The sequence below is a fragment of the Coregonus lavaretus genome (genome assembly GCF_964263955.1).
Source record: "Coregonus lavaretus genome assembly, chromosome: 5".
NCBI classification, from domain to species: Eukaryota; Metazoa; Chordata; class Actinopteri; order Salmoniformes; family Salmonidae; genus Coregonus; species Coregonus lavaretus.
This window is the reverse complement of record NC_139992.1, coordinates 54651869-54666158: the sequence shown is the minus strand read 5'-3', so window position 1 is coordinate 54666158 and position 14290 is coordinate 54651869. Positions and strand designations below refer to the sequence as shown.

Sequence of the window (14290 nt, the reverse complement as noted above, 5' to 3'; positions counted from 1 at the left end):
ATCATGTTTTTAAGAACTTGATTTTTTAATGCTTTATTGTACAGATTAGAAATTACAAGGGGGGATACAGGTGTGGAGCGGAGAGAAAGTTGGAAGTGTACCCAGCAAACCGGGAACAATCCCAGAACATTAGCTAAGATTCCCATTAAAGTTCTAGTTAGGGTTTTACCTAACATTAGGATAACATCACAAAAGCATTCAAATAATGTTTTTGAAATAAATGTTTTTATTTTCAGAAAATGTTTTAAACTAAATATCCTTGGAATGTTCTCCTAACATTCACTAAAATGGTGTGCACATCTGTAACAACCACAGCAGAACATTCCCCAAACATCCTCATTAGGTTTCCAGGTAAGGAACAGACTAAATGTGTTCTGGGAACGTTCTTGCAACATCAGGCAAATGTTTTATACAAACATTGTATAATCATCAGCACAACTGGACAGTTTTTGTGTTATAAGAACATTTGTCGCAACCTAACGAATGTTCTGGCAACTTTCACAGAACCAATTTTGGTTTGCTGGGTAAACTCTGGAATTGAACCCGGACACTGATGTGTTGAGAGCGGGGACCGTTACCAGTTAGCCATGGCTCTGCCACATAGATATGATACTTAACCTGTCTTCTGTCTTTGCAGGAACTCTTTACGGCGGAATGTAAGTTCAAAGAGTCTGTGTTTGAGAACTATTATGTGATCTACTCGTCGATGCTGTACAGGCAACAGGAGTCAGGGAGGGCTTGGTTCCTGGGGCTCAACAAAGAGGGCCAAGCAATGAAGGGGAATCGAGTGAAGAAAACAAAACCAGCTGCTCACTTCCTGCCCAAGCCATTAGAAGGTAAGCAAACACCACATTCTGAGTCTGATTTGTGTTCATTAGAACATAACTGTTTCAGGGGCATTAGAGTAGTATAAGCAAGAGAGCCACAAATATAGTTTTTGTTGTTTTGTGATGAGAGGCAATATATTGAACTGAAAAGTAGGGCATTTATATCTGCTAGACTTCTTTCAAGTTTAACCTTTGCAAAACATAATTCTGTACCTTCTACTTTATATGGAAATTATTTCTTCCTGACTGAGATCAACAGCAAATTAAAACAATTCTGACTGACTAGAGTTGCAAACCTAGTAATTTCCAAAGTTACTGGAAACTTTGGTAATTTATATTTGAATAACAAAAAGCATTCATATACAGTGAGGGAAAAAAGTATTTGATACCCTGCTGATTTTGTACGTTTGCCCATTGACGAAGAAATGATCAGTCTATAATTTTAATGGTAGGTTAATTTGAACAGTGAGATACAGAATAACAACAAAAAAATCCAGAAAAACTCATGTCAAAAATGTTATAAATTTATTTGCATTTTAATGACGGAAATAAGTATTTGACCCCTCTGCAAAACATGACTTAGTACTTGGTGACAAAACCCTTGTTGGCAATCACAGAGGTCAGACGTTTCTTGTAGTTGGCCACCAGGCTTGAACACATCTCAGGAGGGATTTTGTCCCACTCCTCTTTGCAGATCTTCTCCAAGTCATTAAGGTTTCGAGGCTGACGTTTGGCAACTCGAACCTTCTGCTCCCTCCACAGATTTTCTATGGGATTAAGGTCTGGAGACTGGCTAGGCCACTCCAGGACCTTAATGTGCTTCTTCTTGAGCTACTCCTTTGTTGCCTTGGCCCTGTGTTTTGGGTCATTGTCATGCTGGAATACCCAACCACGACCCATTTTCAATGCCCTGGCTGAGGGAAGGAGGTTCTCACCCAAGATTTGACGGTACATGGTCCCTTTGATGCAGTGAAGTTGTCCTGTCCCCTTTGCAGAAAAACACCCCCAAAGCATAATGTTTCCACCTCCATGTTTGACGGTGGGGATGGTGTTCTTGGGGTCATAGGCAGCATTCCTCCTCCTCCAAACACTGCGAGTTGAGTTGATGCCAAAGAGCCCCATTTTGTTCTCATCTGACCACAACACTTTCACCCAGTTCTCCTCTGAATCATTCAGATGTTCATTGGCAAACTTCAGACGGCCCTGTATATGTGCTTTCTTGAGCAGGGGGACCTTGCGGGCGCTGCAGGATTTCAGTCCTTCACGGCGTAGTGTGTTACCAATTGTTTTCTTGGTGACTATGGTCCCAGCTGCCTTGAGATCATTGACAAGATCCTCCCGTTGTCACGCCCTGACTCTGAGGACTTGTATTTGTTGAGTCAGGGTGTGTATTTTCCGTGTTGTGTGTTGCTATGTTAATTTCTATGTTTTAGATCTAGCATGTGCAGATCTATGTTGGCCGGGGTGGTTCCCAATCAGAGGCAGCTGTAGCTCGTTGTCTCTGATTGGGGACCATACTTAGGCAGCCTTTTGGCACCGGTTAGTTGTGGGATCTTGTTCCGTGTGAGGTATGTTATTTGTCTACCTTGGACGTCACGTTTCGTTTGTTGTTTTGTCGTGTGTTTAGTCGTGTAATAAATATGAATGCATATCACGCTGCGCCTTGGTCCTTCTCGTTCATGAACGATCGTGACACCCGTGTAGTTCTGGGCTGATTCCTCACCGTTCACATGATCATTGCAACTCCACGAGGTTGGATCTTGCATGGAGCCCCAGGCCGAGGGAGATTGACAGTTATTTTGTGTTTCTTCCATTTGCGAATAATCGCACCAACTGTTGTCACCTTCTCACCAAGGTGCTTGGCGATGGTCTTGTAGCCCATTCCAGCCTTGTGTAGGTCTACAATCTTGTCCCTGACATCCTTGGAGAGCTATTTGGTCTTGGCCATGGTGGAGAGTTTGGAATCTGATTGATTGATTGCTTCTGTAGACAGGTAACAACCTGAGATTAGGAGCACTCCCTTTAAGAGTGTGCTCCTAATCTCAGCTCGTTACCTGTATAAAAGACACCTGGGAGCCAGAAATCTTTCTGATTGAGAGGGGGTCAAATACGTATTTCCCTCATTAAAATGTAAATCAATTTATAACATTTTTGACATGCGTTTTTCTGGATTGTGTTGTTGTTATTCTGTCTCTGTTCAAATAAACCTACCATTAAAATTATAGACTGATCATTTCTTTGTCAGTGGGCAAACGTACAAAATCAGCAGGGGATCAAATACTTTTTTCCCTCACTGTATAGTATTATTATGTTATATACAGTGGGGAGAACAAGTATTTGATACACTGCCGATTTTGCAGGTTTTCCTACTTACAAAGCAAGTAGAGGTCTGTAATTTTTATCATAGGTACACTTCAACTGGATTTATGAATCAAGAGATTGATTCAAAATCCAGAAAATCACATTGTATGATTTTTAAGTAATTAATTTGCATTTTATTGCATGACATAAGTATTTGATCACCTACCAACCAGTAAGAATTCCGGCTCTCACAGACCTGTTAGTTTTTCTTTAAGAAGCCCTTCTGTTCGCCACTCATTACCTGTATTAACTGCACCTGTTTGAACTCGTTACCTGTATAAAAGACACCTGTCCACACACTCAATCAAACAGACGCCAACCTCTCCACAATGGCCAAGACCAGAGAGCTGTGTAAGGACATCAGGGATAAAATTGTAGACCTGCACAAGGTTGGGATGGGCTACAGGGCAATAGGCAAGCAGCTTGGTGAGAAGGCAACAACTGTTGGCGCAATTATTAGAAAATGGAAGAAGTTCAAGATGACGGTCAATCACCCTCGATCTGGGGCTCCATGCAAGATCTCACCTCGTGGGGCATCAATTATCATGAGGAAGGTGAGGGATCAGCCCAGAACTACACGGCAGGACCTGGTCAATGACCTGAAGAGAGCTGGGACCACAGTCTCAAAGAAAACAATTAGTAACACACTACGCCGTCATGGATTAAAATCCTGCAGCGCACGCAAGGTCCCCCTGCTCAAGCCAGCGCATGTCCAGGCCCGTCTGAAGTTTGCCAATGACCATCTGGATGATCCAGAGGAGGAATGGGAGAAGGTCATGTGGTCTGATGAGACAAAAATTGAGTTTTTTTGGTCTAAACTCCACTCGCCGTGTTTGGAGGAAGAAGAAGGATGAGTACAACCCCAAGAACACCATCCCAACCGTGAAGCATGGAGGTGGAAACATCATTCTTTGGGGATGCTTTTCTGCAAAGGGGACAGGACGACTGCACTGTATTTTGGGGAGGATGGATGGGGCCATGTATCGCGAGATCTTGGCCAAAAACCTCCTTCCCTCAGTAAGAGCATTGAAGATGTGTCGTGGCTGGGTCTTCCAGCATGACAACGACCCGAAACACACAGCCAGGGCAACTAAGGAGTGGCTCTGTAAGAAGCATCTCAAGGTCTTGGAGTGGCCTAGCCAGTCTCCAGACCTGAACCCAATAGAAAATCTTTGGAGGGAGCTGAAAGTCTGTATTGCCCAGCGACAGCCCCGTAACCTGAAGGATCTGGAGAAGGTCTGTATGGAGGAGTGGGCCAAAATCCCTGCTGCAGTGTGTGCAAACCTGGTCAAGACCTACAGGAAACGTATGATCTCTGTAATTGCAAACAAAGGTTTCTGTACCAAATATTATGTTCTGCTTTTCTGATGTATCAAATACTTATGTCATGCAATAAAATGCAAATTAATTACTTAAAAATCATACAATGTGATTTTCTGGATTTTTGTTGAAGTGTACCTATGATAAAAATGACAGTCCTCTACATGCTTTGTAAGTAGGAAAACCTGCAAAATCGGCAGTGTATCAAATACTTGTTCTCCCCACTGTATCTGTGTCCATATTGTCCATGGGGTTCTAGTGGATAGACCATATGGTTCAAGAGGAAATAGCCTAATTAATAAAAAAAGTGTCTAATCAACATAACATAATTTTCAATTAACTCTGCAACTTTTTTCACAACTGCCACCAGTTTGGCCCCAAAACATTTACAACAAAGAAATGGACAGAGTAAAAAAAATGAAAATAAATAAATATATAAAGGATATTTCATGCTGAAACCCTCATATTACACACCAATGGTATTCACTAAGTTGATGGATTTTTATTTAGGATAATGTTTTACAGCTTTGTCATTATATTTCTTATTTTAAAATCATCTTATTTGATTTTTTTTATATAAACTGTTATGTTGTGTCAAGTTGGCTGGATGTCCTTTGGGTGGTGGACCATTCTTGATATACACGGGGAACTGTTGAGCATGAAAAACCCAGCAGCATTGCAGTTCTTGACACAAACCGGTGCGCCTGGCCCATTCAAAAGCGCTTCAATCTTTTGTCTTGCCCATTCACCCTCTAAATGGCATACAGACACAATCCATGTCTCAATTGTCTCAAAACTTAAAAATCCTTCTTTAACCTGTCTCATCCTCTTGATCTACACTGATTGAAGTGGATTTATCAAGTGACATCAATAAGGGATTATAGCTTTGACCTGGTCAGTCTATGTCATGTCATGTTCTTAATGCTTCCACTCAGTGTATTTTACATGTGATAATTACAGACACCTGTGATAATCTGAAGTACCCAAAAAGGCCAAAGTTACAAAAATTCTGGTAGTTTACTGGTAAACTTCAAAAGTTTCCAGTAATATACCCTCCCTTTGCAACCCTACTACTGACTGCTGGTACCAAGTTTATGCCACATGTCAGAGGTGTCAAACGTATTAAATGTATGGGCCACCTATGAGGCAGGGTTTATGTGCTGTATATATCACCAGAATCTTACACAAGTCATAAACATGTAAGCCATCACACGCCTGCAGGTTCACAATACCACATTTCAACCTCCACACCCCTCGGAATGACCATCCCACGCCTAGACCCTGTCACGGCAGTGTCTTTAGAGGGAACAAGTCAATCTGATCAAGCCCCCTATTCTGTTAATCCCACCCTGAGTAACCACCCACCGCTACACTGAAGGATGGTTATCTTCCCCTTGAAGTATCATTTATATTTATCGTTCCCATCCATAATTCACAGGTTGGCATATAGCACAGAGGAGAAGGGACAAGCCCTGTCTTTGCGGCCATGAAATGTTGATGCTTTATGGTGTGTCTACAGACGCCCACATCACTCTCCTCCCCTCCCTGGCTGATTTATGTCCATTATTTAAACATGGAAGCCTCCAGGAATCTGTACTGCACTGTCATGACAGTGACACAGCTGCAGTGCAGGGAGCGTAAAGTGCAGGATCATTTGGGATGTTCCCACTGCTCATAATGCACAAAGTCTTTTGGCCACATTCAGATTGGGGTCTGTAGAAAGGAGAGGAAGAGATGGCAGCAGCCACAGGCTAAAGAATGTGTAGGACCGTTTTTAGTATTTTTCTCCCCCTTTTTTCCCCTTTTGGTGTGGTCTGGAACGATTTCCAAAAACAAGTAGAAGCCTCTGCATCAACAAGACTTAAAACGGATTAAATAATTCATGCTGGCAGTCATTAGTGAAAAAGGAGCCATGTGGTTAGTTTGACAGGTTATTGATTTGAAAAGAGGAGAAATACTTATTTTGCTCTGGGTTTTACTAACAAAATCTTCCCTCTCTCCTCCATTCTCTTCCTTTCTTATTTTCTCTCCCTTTCTCTTACCCTCTCTCTCTCTCTCTCTCTCTCTCTCTCTCTCTCTCTCTCTCTCTCTCTCTCTCTCTACCCTCTCTCTTAATTTCTCCCTCTTTTTCCCTCTCACCCTTCCTTGCCTCCTTATCTCCTCCCTTCTCTTTCTTATCTCTCTCCCTCACAGTTGCTATGTACAGAGAGCCATCGTTGCATGATGTAGGCGAGACCAAAGCGCCCAAAACAGCCGTCCCTCCCAGTAAAAGCACAACCGAGCCCCCAGTGATGAACGGAGGCAAACCAGTCAGCAAGCCTACTACTTCTACTACTACTACTGCTACTGCTGCTAAGTCCCCCACATAGCCACAATTCACCTGGTGTGTGTGTGTGTGTGTGTGTGTGTGTGTGTGTGTGTGTGTGTGTGTGTGTGTGTGTGTGTGTGTGTGTGTGTGTGTGTGTGTGTGTGTGTGTGTGTGTCTGTGTGTGTCTCTGTGTGTGTGTGTGTGTGTGTGTGTGTGTGTGTGTGTGTGTGTGTGTGTGTGTGTGTGTGTGTGTGTGTGTGTGTGTGGCGGGAGGGACGGACATGATGGAGTCAGGGATTTTCCCTACCGGACTCCAAACCTACACCCTCTTTCTTCTGTGGATCAGATCCAGGCAATCTCTCAGTCCTTCCTTCCTTCCTTCCTTCCTTCCTTCCTTCCTTCCTTCCTTCCTTCCTTCCTTCCTTCCTTCCTTCCTTCCTTCCTTCCTTCCTTCCTTCCTTCCTTCCTTCTCCTTCCTTCCTTCCTTCCTTCCTTCCTTCCTTCCTTCCTTCCTTCCTTCCTTCCTTCCTTCCTTCCTTCCTTCTCCTCTATCTCTCTTTCTTTCTTTCTTTCTTTCTTTCTTTCTTTCTTTCTTTCTTTCTCTTTAACTCATCAATCGTGGATCGATCCAGAATGGTGGTCACACCCTCCCCCCAAAACGGAAGGAAGAGTGACTCTGACCATGGGATCCGTAAGAATGATGTGTGTTTCACGGCCACATGTGGTACCTTGCTTGCTGACGGTAACCCAAGACCACACATTCTACTTATATGCCCTGTTGCAGCAGTGTGTGCAATTAATATCTATTTTCTATACCACAGTGCACCAGCTATGTTCTGGGGTAGATGCTGTACAGATATAGTTAAAAAAATTTGACTGCTATCTTCTATTTTTTACAAGTATGTTCCCGTCTCTTTCTCTTTCTATTCTCACGTTTCTCTTTGTTGAGTAACTTAGAAAAAAAAAACATTTTGCAGGGGCTGTGTGTGGTTTTGTAATACACACATTCATGCCGATGTAAACTCAACACACACAGACACATTGACACTGAAATACACTCTTCTGCCCATACACAACACACACACACACACACACAATAAATAAGATGCGTCCGGTGGCTTGGTTCCAGGGACTCATTTAGGAAGTCTGGATGTTTGGGGAGCAGTACAGATATGCACGCACACACACACAGCATCTAAGTCGAGGGGAGAGTCAGAGTCTCAGGCTGCGTGTTGCTTTTTTAGGGCTCGATAAAGAAACACTGGAGGATAGCCCACACAATCATACCTGATGAAGTGCTAATTACCCCCACTGCAGTCAATGCGAGGAGCCCACACACACATACAGACACAGATGTGCGTGTGTGTTAGAGAATGCTTTAACAAGTGGTGTATAGGTGCATACATATCACAATCCGATCCCACCAGCGGTGAGCTCTGCCTCGTCCAGTCGGTAAATAGGAACCTAAAATCTATTTTTCTTTAATTCTTATTTTGGAGCAAGGGCTCTAGGAATATCTATAGGCCTTGTAGGCCACAGTCCCTCACTCGCTGAATTCTCTCAACAACAGGCTAGTGGCTCAGACTGAATGGGTCAAGCCCAACAGCGGCAGCCATTTTACATTCACGTTTACTCGAGGTTTGGCTGCATCCCCATTCTGTTCAGCAAACTAAAGCATGGGCAAGGTTAGTATTGTGTTCTATTGTTCTTGCAGAAGCAATGCAAGAGATGGCTTATATTATAACGTTTTCACTGTAAAAAAGAAAAAGAAAAAAAAGATTATTTAAAAAGAAATGTAACTTTTTAAACAACTAAATATTCTGAGATATTATGAGAGGATTTTCTCCTAGCTCAGCATGAAGAGTCCAGTATCTCTCATCTTGGCCAATTACGCGCCTGTTTAGACCTTGATCCCCAGCATGCAAAAACATATATCCAGTCACGACTCGGCCTAAGGTGTCTCACCCGCCAAACACATCCAATAAAGACCTAGTAGAATATTCACTCAACAACCTTCACAGCCCACAGAGATTGATTCATAAAATGACCAAAGTATCCAAAAAGCCAGAACATCTAACGATAGATACCACAGTTGTTACTGTGTAGTACAACGGCAACAGCAGCCGACTGCATTTAGAGTCGATTTGTCTTTTTCCGGCTTTGTGTTTTTTTCTCTGTGACTTACCATATGGTTAATTTTCACAAAAATAATCCCACTGACGAATCGATTCTCTGCTGGCCTTCTTGCTGAACCTCTGAAAGGTCGTGATTGATGTCATTGTGGATCTTGTGTTCATAAGAATCAAGGTTTTGGGATACCTAGAACCATTTACATGCATTTTTTTCCACAAAGGACTATGGCAGGGTTTCCCAACTGGCGGCCAAATTTGGCCCATGTGTGGTCTTATTTGGCCCCCCAAGTTTTCTGAGCAAAAATAAGAACTTTTTTTTTGGTCATTGTTGGACATAAAAGACTGTAAAAACACCAGGAAATCAGCTCCAATTGATTTTAATTTGGGAAATCTGTTCCTAAGTATTCCCACGCATAATAGAGTGACGTGATCGTATACAAATGTAAGCAAGGTTTTAAATATTATAACTGTTTGGGATTCTTGCGGTCAATTTGCAATCTACAAATTATTTGTCATTATGTTCCGGCCCCCCGACCAGCCACTCAATAAGAAATTGGCCCGCTCAAGAAAAAATTGGCCCGCGGCTGAATCTAGGTGATGATCCCTGGACTATAGGATAAGGGAAAGGTACTGTTCAGACCTATGCGAGTGAGGAGTTTGGAAATTGTTTGGGACTCGAATTAGCATGTAGTTTGGCACTTTCTGTTCGGAATCCTGATCTGATCATGACTGTTAGCAATTTATCAACCATTATCTGAATCTATCAGCTGATTTAATTCTGAACTTGATTTACGATTTTCAGGATAGCTAAGATTTAGAATGTTGATAAGTAGACTGAAGCTACTGTATGCTGCTAAAATTGCAGATATATTAAGAGATTTATTTGCTGATATAATTTTCCAGAGTTTATTGGGATTTTAAGCCCCTATTTTCTAGAGGATGTTCAAGCACATTTGCTTGTTAGACTTAAAAACACTTGTCTGTACAAAGCTACATTGATGCTATTATAACAATGCATAATATACACAAAGGAGCTGAAATCATTTTAATTATCTTTAGGGCTTGTGTCCCCTCCTCCACATTACACCCAGGTTGCATCCCAAATGGCACCCTATTCCTTACATTGTGCACTATGGGCCCTGGTCAAAAGAAGTGCAGTAAATAGGGAATAGGGTGCAATTTGGGACGCAAGTCCAGTAATTTCCCTACATCATAATGAACTCTACATGCTGGGCTACCCAAGCCCCTGCAGACCAGTTGACTGGTTCTTCGAAAGCTGAACTTTATTTTTGTAAATGACTGTGTAAATGTGCATCTGTTTATCTCTCTAGCCGCCATCTTGTTTTTTAGTTTATTTGTTTGTTTTGTTCCTACTGTATATGGGTCGTGCGTGATGTTGTTTTCCTGATCCTTCCAAAACAGTTTATATTCCACTTTCTTCCTCTCTGTCAACTAATTTGTCAAAATGTAGATGGAGAGGTTTAAGTTTTGCTTTTGTCCTTTTTCTCATCTTTTGCATGGGGCGAGGATGGCATTGATGAACTGCATGTAGTAGGCTGTGTATCAAGAACTGTTGGTATGTACCGCTAATTTTACATACATATATGCTATGAGTTTGTCTGCACTGTACAGTTTGTTTGTTGTATACATATATACAACATATTTAATAAAATATTTATATAAAGGTGTGACTGTAATGTCAGTAACATTAATGCAATATAGTGTGCAGTATATTATTGCACCTGTCATTTTGATGGGATAAATAAAACGAAAGGTTGGCTAGTACTAAAAAGCATGAAAAGGCCAAAGTAGAATTATTTACATTACATGTTTCTTTACTGCTTCCTATCAATCATGTTGTCAGGTAGAGTTTGGGCTCTCCAGTCAATGCAACTCATGTCCCCTGAAACCACCTTCTGAAGTTACATGAATACCCAGCATGGCATTATAGAGCTATGTGCGTTTTTTGTTCTTTTTTCGACCGCGACATTTAAACATTTTCATGACATGGCGTTCACGAGTAAGGGGGAATTGCCATGCATTGATTAATCTTGTAGAAGATTATGATGGTTGTGATAGTTTTCAGCGATAATAGGCACTATTCAAATTATTTATATTGAAATATATACAATTGCAAGTGTGCCACTTGGAGATATGTATGTCATGTTATAACAGATTTATACCCACGTATGATTATGGTATTTTCATTGTTTTCCTACTAACACCCTGCAAAGATGTTGTGTCAGGCACAATAAATAAAACGCTCAAACGATGTGATCTGTGACGATCTTGACTTGGGTGCAGGGTTTCTTTGAGTCCACTTTTAACCCAGAAAACACACCACTGGTGAGAATACCCCAAATGGAAATTATCATCAACACACAGATGATCATCATCATCAGCACACACACACAGGCTATGTATTCAGAAAATGATATTAATAATAAAACATTTATCCTTTTTTTTTCAATGTTTGGATTCTGTTTATGTACCTGCATCTTATTATGTGTAGCTTTCTGGAATATGTAAGCATTCTTATATAAACAATTTTCATACATATAGTTGTAATGGAAACATATAAAGGGTTACATGGTAATGTCTTCTAAAGAGAAAAAACATATTTTTGCTTCAAAAGTTATTTTCTTGCATACAAAAAAAAACATAGTTTTAATAAAGATTATTTGTAACCAGTACAATGAATGCTGTTATACAAGTGATATGCAGAAATCTGAATGAAGAATTACATCCCAGTTTGGTTGGCTTCTTTTTTATCCTCCTCTTCATCACTCTCTCAATTTCTCTCCTCCCTTTGCTGTTTCACACCTTTTCTGACAGCACAGTCTCTTGTATAGCTACTGAAATGTTCTGTGGTGTTAGTATTCAGTTCCCACCCAGATCTCACAGGCGTTCCCCGTCCAGCCATCCCAGCAGTCACAGTTGCCGCAGTTGCACACCCCATTCCCTGCAATAAGAGGTGAGAGGAGAAACTGTGAAGCGACAGAGCCACCTGACCCATCATGCCTGCCTGACCTTTCTTAACTAGGTTCCACTCTTCACACCCTGAACCCTCTGACAGAGTTACACGATGGAGCCTCAAGCTAGGCTGAGGTCCTTAATAGCTCTCTTACGTTGCTATGGGTATGCTCTACAGTGGGATTACATTCTCTGTGTTATTTTTTACATGAAGCCATTATATAAGGCTCAGTCTGAGTTAAAGACAAAAGTAATGAGGTAAAAAGACAATAATGTGTGTGTGGTATAAAATATTGAGACAGCCTCACAGATCATCAACACTGTGAAATGGTCATAGGAAATCACTATATTTTTGGCCTTAATATTGAGGCCTATAGCTTAGTGAGTTTCCCTGTGTCGACAAGAGAACACAGGGGAAATTAGTGTTATTTTGGACCAAGTCTGGTCATGCAGTGAGCGATTTCACTGGGCTGCGGGCAGGGCAGATCAGGGCAGGACAAATCACCTCATCCAGACTCTCAGAAGTGGAGTAGTGTTGTGTGTCATGCCTCCGAGTTGGGCATTAAAGCAGCGATAGATGGGGATGGTGGTATACTGAATGGAGAAACCAAAATATTTGTGTTGTGCTGTATTTTTCATTGTATCATAAAAATAAAAAAACATTCACACATTGGGAATTCCCACTTCTTAAAACTACAGGTATAGAGGGTCCTGGATGTTCTGTCTAGAAAATATATTGTGACAAATCTGGGGGATAGCACCGAGCAAGACTCAAACCCAGGTTTGAACCCAGTCCCTGTGACTGTCAGTCCAACACCTTAACCACCTGTACATTTTTACAAGGTCCTTAGGTGTTGTTCTAAGGTCACTACAATACAATTAAAGACCTACATGATTACACAAGCTAGCAATGAAAACTGTGTCCACAGTATTGTGCTATACAGTGAGGGAAAAAAGTATTTGATCCCCTGCTGATTTTGTACATTTGCCCACTGACAAAGAAATGATCAGTCTATAATTTTAATGGTAGGTTTATTTGAACAGTGAGAGACAGAATAATAACAAAAAAATCCAGAAAAACGCATGTCAAAAATGTATTTGACCCCCTCTCAACCAGAAAGATTTCTGGCTCCCAGGTGTCTTTTATACAGGTAACGAGCTGAGATTAGGAGCACACTCTTAAAGGGAGTGCTCCTAATCTCAGCTTGTTACCTGTATAAAAGACACCTGTCCACAGAAGCAATCAATCAATCAGATTCCAAACTCTCCACCATGGCCAAGACCAAAGAGCTCTCCAAGGATGTCAGGGACAAGATTGTAGACCTACACAAGGCTGGAATGGGCTACAAGACCATTGCCAAGCAGCCAAGCAAGGTGACAACAGTTGGTGCGATTATTCGCAAATGGAAGAAACACAAAATAACTGTCAATCTCCCTCGGCCTGGGGCTCCATGCAAGATCTCACCTCGTGGAGTTGCAATGATCATGAGAATGGTGAGGAATCATCCCAGAACTAAACGGGAGGATCTTGTCAATGATTTCAAGGCAGCTGGGACCATAGTCACCAAGAAAACAATTGGTAACACACTACGCCGTGAAGGACTGAAATCCTGCAGCACCCGCAAGGTCCCCCTGCTCAAGAAAACACATATACAGGCCCGTCTGAAGTTTGCCAATGAACATCTGAATGATTCAGAGGAGAACTGGGTGAAAGTGTTGTGGTCAGATGAGACCAAAATCGAGCTCTTTGGCATCAACTCAACTCGCCGTGTTTGGAGGAGGAGGAATGCTGCCTATGACCCCAAGAACACCATCCCCACCGTCAAACATGGAGGTGGAAACATTATGCTTTGGGGGTGTTTTTCTGCTAAGGGGACAGGACAACTTCACCCCATCAAAGGTACGATGGACGGGGCCATGTACCGTCAAATCTTGGGTGAGAACCTCCTTCCCTCAGCCAGGGCATTGAAAATGGGTCGTGGTGGGTATTCCAGCATGACAATGACCCAAAACACTCGGCCAAGGCAACAAAGGAGTGGCTCAAGAATAAGCACATTAAGGTCCTGGAGTAGCCTAGCCAGTCTCCAGACCTTAATCCCATAGAAAATCTGTGGAGGGAGCTGAAGGTTCGAGTTGCCAAAAGTCAGGCTCGAAACCTTAAATACTTGGAGAGGAGTGGGACAAAATCCCTCCTGAGATGTGTGCAAACCTGGTGGCCAACTACAAGAAACGTCTGACCTCTGTGATTGCCAATAAGGGTTTTGCCACCAAGTACTAAGTCATGTTTTGCAGAGGGGTCAAATACTTATTTCCCTCATTACATTTTTGTTGTTGTTATTCTGTCTCTCACTGTTCAAATAAACCTACCA

At 42.0% G+C, this 14290-nt stretch overlaps 2 protein-coding genes across 2 annotated transcripts in view; one reads left to right on the top strand and one right to left on the bottom strand.

Annotated features, from left to right (window-relative positions):
• LOC311129789 (fibroblast growth factor 14-like) overlaps window positions 1-6877 on the top strand; it is a gene marked incomplete at both ends in the record, with an annotated part of 292560 nt that extends 285683 nt beyond the window's left edge. Inside the window, 2 exons of the mRNA XM_084162234.1 lie at window positions 638-836; window positions 6702-6877. Of these exons, the coding sequence (XP_084018360.1) occupies window positions 638-836; window positions 6702-6877 (375 nt within the window). The remainder of the gene's footprint in view (window positions 1-637; window positions 837-6701) is intronic.
• A 4538-nt stretch (window positions 6878-11415) lies between these two features.
• Window positions 11416-14290, bottom strand: part of itgbl1 (integrin, beta-like 1) — a gene marked incomplete at its 5' end in the record, with an annotated part of 139056 nt that continues 136181 nt past the window's right edge. The window contains 1 exon segment of the mRNA XM_084161589.1: window positions 11416-11910. Within this exon segment, the coding sequence (XP_084017715.1) occupies window positions 11822-11910 (89 nt within the window). The 3' untranslated portion in view covers window positions 11416-11821.